The sequence below is a fragment of the Hevea brasiliensis genome, chromosome 5 (genome assembly GCF_030052815.1).
Source record: "Hevea brasiliensis isolate MT/VB/25A 57/8 chromosome 5, ASM3005281v1, whole genome shotgun sequence".
Taxonomy (NCBI): Eukaryota; Viridiplantae; Streptophyta; class Magnoliopsida; order Malpighiales; family Euphorbiaceae; genus Hevea; species Hevea brasiliensis.
Genome location: NC_079497.1, coordinates 104,132,080 through 104,138,642, shown reverse-complemented (window position 1 = coordinate 104,138,642; position 6,563 = coordinate 104,132,080). Strand labels below are relative to the sequence as shown.

General features: G+C 32.1%; 1 protein-coding gene across 1 annotated transcript; it reads right to left on the bottom strand.

The window, feature by feature from the left end:
• Positions 1–498: 498 nt before the first annotated feature.
• LOC110652746 (uncharacterized) lies at positions 499–2,166 on the bottom strand. Its single transcript, XM_021808365.2, has one exon. It carries the CDS (start codon positions 2,164–2,166, stop codon positions 499–501), a length of 1,668 nt encoding a protein of 555 aa, XP_021664057.2.
• Between the last annotated feature and the right edge of the window lie 4,397 nt (positions 2,167–6,563).

Sequence of the window (6,563 nt, the reverse complement as noted above, 5' to 3'; positions counted from 1 at the left end):
TTAAAAATATTTTATTGACTAAAAAAATTAAGTTAAAAATATTTTTTTTGAAGTGAAAATTATTTTTTATTTTTTAAATTTTGATAATCACTATATAAAATTAATATATATTATTAATTTAATATTAAAATTAAATATAAAAAATATTTTTTATATTTTTTATTCATAAGTTATTTTTTACAGAATAAACGAAATCTAAATAATAAAATAACCTTTTTTATTTTAATTTCTTTTGCTAAACCCAACTTAAAATGGATTATAAAAAAAAATTAATAAATCATGGAACTCAATAATTTTCTTTTATTATATAAATCCAAAATGTTTATTTCTTTATTCTAAAAAATTATTAATTTTTTTTTTCATTAATAACACTAAATTGTACATGTAAAAACAAAACTTATTATTCTTTTTGTAAACAAAATTAAATAAATATTAATAACAACTATATGTGGAAACAACAAAGCCTGTCTATTGTAGTTTCTCTTTCTGATTTGCTAGCTAGCAATCTCTATAAACTCTAGAATCTACTTCACATGAACATATGTGCTTCATAATAATTGAATTAAGATCATGATTACCATTATCACGTTGGATTATCCTATAATTATCCCCCTGCCCTGATGAGTTTAACTCGCTGAGTTCACTCGCTACTGGGATTGGCTCAGTCAATTTTATTAAATCTACGTTCTTCAGTATGTGCTCATTGCCCGCTAGTTGACTCAAAATTGCTGACTCGGTTATTGATTTCCCCTTCCTGTGTCTCATGGCAACTCGGACGATTTCAGTTAGCATTGTGTTTGAAAATCGGCGAATTCCCCGAGTTCCGCCCATCAAAATTGCTGAGTTAACTTGATAATGGGACTGGCTTTTGTCCGAGTTTTTATTTTTATTGTTGTTCCTCCTTTTGCCATGCTTGGTTGAGCTAGTAGTTTCTTGTTTCGTTGACATGTACACTGATTCTGGCCTTCGATTCCTGAATCGGCCGAGTGGGTCAATGAGTAACAATAGTTTTTTCACGTCCACTAACATTATGTGCTTAAAATATCTCCTAACTCGGCCAAGCAGCATTGGATAACAGGCCCATCTTCTCAAACTCATTGGTAAATGGTCTAAAAACCCAGCAAGTGAGTTCTCTGGATCAAGCTCACTCACTTCAAAACCAACCACCGAACCATAACTCAACTGAGTCAACTCACCTTCACTTTCATCCGAGTCATTGGAATTCTTAACCCGAATTCCCTTTCCCCACACAGACTCCCACATTTCCTGTCTTCCATGCTTCAGAAACTGAGTCACATCAAATCTCAACGCCGGCAACGACACTGAGTCATGACTCGTAGTGTTCGATTTCTTGTAGTGATGAACGAGCCTCAAGAACGAGTCGTTCTCTTCTCGAATCAAACCTTCAAATCTTGACTCAGAAGAGGACGAACCGAATAAGAAAACTAAATCAGCTCTGGCTGTTAGACCTGACCTATGCAAGAGTCTCAAGAAAAGCCTGAATTCATCTTCATCGGTGTCTTCCACCACATGAGCAACTACAAGATCACTCATGGCTCTGGTTCCACGGCTATAGAGCTTGCCCATTCCCTGTAAAGCAAAAGAAGAGAGAAACTCACCTCTTCTGCCATTTCTGGGTTGGTATCTGCTTGTCCAAATGCTGTAAAACGAAGAAAATTTGGATTTTGTCTGTTGGGTGTTGACAAACGTGTTAGGAGGGTTATCTGATAGAAATCTGCGAGGAGTTTTAATGGTGGTAGTGGGGTTGGGGATGGTGGGTTCGAAGGTAGAGAGAGTGAAAAGGAGGAGGGTGAGAAAGAGTAGAAGAACGCAAACAGAGATGGTGGATTGGGTTTTGGTGAGGATGGGGCTATTGGAGTTGATGCTTTTGATGATTTTGGTGCTGCTACTGGGAGTTGAACAGGAAGTAGCTTTACCGACGATGGCGGTGGAGGTAGTGGAGGCGGCGGCGGCAGCGGCAGCGGACTTTTCTTCAGGAAAGAAGACTAAGAATAGTCCCATGCCCCAAATTTTGGTTGCTGGTCTTGGTCTTTCACTTGGGAGCTGTGATTCCCATTTCTCTATTTCTCTGCGCTTTCGGCTTGCTGAACTGATTCTTATTACTTTGGCCAAACTTACGACTTCTCCGTGTGATGCTATTGGCATTTTTCTTTTTCTTTTTTTTTTTTTTAAAGCCTCGTCAATATTTCCATTTTTTTTTATTAAATACACAATTTCGTCATGTGTTGTAAATCAAATTTAAATTTTATTAGTAAATTAGTTTTCATAGTCTAAATTGACCTTTATGAAATTTTAAATTTGATATAATTTAATTTTTGAAATTTTGTTTTATCAATAAAATAGTCATTATATTTAAATTTTATATTTAAATAATTATTTATTTTACATTTAAATAATTATGTAAAATTATTAATAATTATTTAAAAATAAAATTTAGATATATAATTATTTTATTATAGGGCAAAACATCAAGGATTAAATTATTTCAAATTGAAAACCAATTAACAGCAAGAATTAATTTATGAACGAATTGTTGTGACTAAAGGTAGCAGAGATGCTAAGAGGAAGTTAATGAGCCGGAAGTGAGTTGGATAAGTAGCTAGCAGGAGTTTTCAATAGTCATTATATGAGTGGTTAGTAATCAATTTTAATAGAAAATAAGAGAGAAATTGTAAAGACATATCAAATACAGGGTTCCTTGTATGGCTATAGGTATTAAATGATAATAATAACAACATTCTTTCTACTCTCTCTCTTTCTTTTTCCCTTCTATCTCAACTCTTCTCTTTTCTTCTTCTTCTTCTTTAACTGAAAATAAGAGGGAAACTGTATAAGGATATTTTAAATACAAGATTCGTTGTGCAGCTACTGGTATTAAATAATAATAACAACATCCTTTCTCCCTTCTATCTCAACTCTTCTCTTTTGCTGTAGTTGTTGTTGTTTTTTAGGATTGTGGCTCTGCCACAATAGTTGTATCAAAGTAAGTTTGATCAATGGAAATTCTCCTTCCTCCATAATTTCTTCTTTCTCTTCTTGAAGAATTCGAATCTTAGTTAGATCCATGGCTTTCATCTAGAAAAATTAAAAAGAATAAAAAATAATGAGAATAATAATAATATAAAAAGTCAAATGCAACATTTACGTGCGTATATTGAATTTGAAATGGCATAAGGTCATTACATATAAAAAGCTAGGCTTCCTTCATAAGAGATGTTGGTTCATTTTAGAACAAAAACAAGAAAAGAAAAAAAAGAACATGAAATAAGTGCTTTGTGTGTGTACGAGAAAATTTAATGACTTTGTTTTCTCTTGACTCTCTTTTTGTGAAGTAAATATATTTCTATAATAAAGGTACACAATTTTGATTTCTTAGTTACCAAACACTTTGAGGAAAATATCAGATAGCTAATTTGTATTTGTTGAATGCAAGTGATTTTCATTGAATGATAAAGGCAATTTATATATATAATAGAAGAGAATTCTAGAGAAAATCTAAGAATCTGTAATCTTCTAGAAATAATTAGAAAGTGAAGAAAATATATACAATCAATTCTACATTTAACTAATTTCAGCTGAGCACTCCATTTTCTTTGAGTGTGCTGTAGCGCTGCAGAAGGAAATATTAGTTTTTACCAATGCACACTGTTTTACCACAAGATGCTCTCCCTTCATTCTTGTTGCACACCGTTTCATTAAGCTGCTTATCTCTTCATTAAAAATGCACCGCTTGCTTTGTGCTCAACATCTTCATTATCTAAATAACTTAACACACTTTAATCTAGATTCTCATGAATTTAGGTATCTTCCCAATATTTTCTATCCTTTATTTCCAGTAAATTTTATCTGTTCTTTCCATTTTCTTTTTAGCACAAACCCTAGCCTTTATACAACTCAAATTGAAGAAATTTATGGTAGAAAACCCCAAATTTCAGAGTCTTGGATAAGAATTACGTTCATTAAAACATAATTGTATAATTCTTTTTGAGGAAATGAGTGCAGGTTTGGATGATTCAAGAACACTTAATGAAGCATGGAAGACTTGTTAGAGAAATGAACACATTTCTTTAAGAATCAGAAGGTGGACAACTTTTGATAAGCAAGATATGGAGGAAGTCTTTGATTTTTTTAGAGAAGTTGTAGTATAATTTGGATAATTACTAGAACATATTTAAGAATTTGATTTTGAAGAAAAGGTTTTAGAATCTTTTAAGCAAATTGATGCGATGCAATGCAAGGAAAGGCTTAAAACATACTTAAGACCTTTGAATATTTTGTATTGAGAAAAGTAATTAAGTGATTGAAGATTTGCAAGAAAAATGATAAACGAGAATCGGAAAGGATAATATGATAAAGGTCCAATCTTAAGCAAGAAGATGATATGCTTTTATTACTCATTGCTAAAATTTTTAAAAAAATTTAGGATTCTCAACCTACTTTTTGTTTAATTTATAAGCTAGATTCTGCCTATATTGATGATGTTCTTTATATGGAAGGAGGTATGAAATAAATGAAAGAGGCAAGTGGGAAAAGAAAGTGTTGGGATTATGGCCACAATTTGAGTTAAAATCTTATGAATTTGTGTTTCTTAAAGAATATGAATTTGAGATGTGGAGAAGGCAAAAAATAAAAAATGGTTGCACAACAAATGTTTCTGGAAATGACCTTGAAAACAATATTATCGATTTGAGTTATTTCTACTTCAACAAATTCACATTGTCCAACACCAATAATTGGCCAAAGTTAGAGTGGATAACAGTCTACATGGGTAAGAAGTTTGAAAATTATGGATTCCCTAAAATTTTCACAAAGTTGGTTTATTCATTTGTTGCTAGGCATGGGAGTTTTGCAAACAAAGTTCATGCTCTAGTTAGGCACATTTCCAAGTTCTTTCTTCATGCTTCTAAGGCAAGTTCACAGGCTAAGAGGGCAAGTGCACTAAAGCTATAATCTGAGGATTAGTTTTAGCTTCTAAAGCATGTGGAAATGATGTTCCAAGGTTAAATTTTTTGCTATCAAATTCAATTATGATGACAAATAGGGGTCAAAAAGGTAGGCGAGAGGCTTCTCCTTATGAAGATGAGGAAATTCGTTAGAAAGGATTCAACTTCATCCTTGAGGACAAGCATGTTCTCAAAAAGGAGGGTATGTTGTGACTAGAGGTAGTAGAGATGCTGAGAGGAAGTTAATGAGCTGGGAAGTAAGTTGAATAAGTAGTTAGCAAGTTGAGTAGTTAGCATGAGTTGCCATTTGGTCATTGGATGAGTGGTTAGTAATTAGTTACAACTAAAAATAAGAGGGAACTTGTATAAAGATATTATAAATACAGAATCCTTTGTATAACTAAAAATATTGAATGATAGCAATATCATTATTTCTACTTCTATATCTCTACTCTCTCTCTCTCTCTCTCTCTCTCTCTCTCTCTCTCTCTCTCTTCCCCTTTCCATCTTGACTCTTCTCTCTTCTTCTTCTTCTACTCTCTTTTTTTCCCCCCTCTCTTTACTTGTTTTAATGCTAGATTGTGGCTCTACCACAACTTGGAATTTAATTTAAGGACTAAATCATTACTAAAAAATCAATGCATATATAGCGTTTTGTACACATGTATATGTACCTGGCCATTGAGATTCTAGTACGATGAAGATAAGGGAATGGGATACTGCGACAGAAGAATTTGGTAAGAAATAATGTGGCATTGCCTTGTGCTTTGTGGAACTAATCTAGTCCCTCTTCCTTAGTAACGGTAATTGAATTCACAAATCACTAGTGATTGGCTTAGTCAAGGGTGAGAGAGAGAGAGACAGAGAGATAGAGCAACCATGTAAGGATCTGTTTGGATGAGAGTGAAGGAAAGGTAAATAACTTTTATACCCTTATTTGAAAATAGGTGAATCAATAGAGGGTAAGAGTAAGTAAAGGTGTGGCTTACTCTCCTTTACACTTTAAATCTAAAATTTTCTTACATTTGGGGTGTAAGGAGGGAGAGATGAGAGTTATAACTATTTTATTTATTACTCCTCTTAAATTTACCTTTTTCTTCACATCTTCCTAATCATAAAGAATATATATTACCTCTTTTTACCTTTTCATTAATTTACCATTTGCTAACATGATTTTTATTTTTTTTATTATAACCTTCTTTACCCTTCTTCTTAATCTTTTCTTGCCCTTCCTTTAGTTACCATTCTCTCATTTCATTCAAACAGAGTCTTAGTGTATTACGAGGAAAGGGGTTTTTAGGGATAAAAGGGTGTTATGAAAAAAAAAATGATTAACTCTCATTTAATAGACTTGACCCATAAACAAATTTTAAATGAGTGGATAAAAAAATAAAACCATTGATGTAATTAAATTTTAGATTACATGATTGAATTTTCAAACTATATGAAATTAATCATTAATTATGACAAACTACAAATATTAAATAATAATTTACCTTATTTTCAAAATTCAAATGCTTATTGTTGTATACAAAAGAATTTTTTTAATCAATGTATATAATAGACAATTAATTGTATTCTTCCTCCTAAACGTTATGG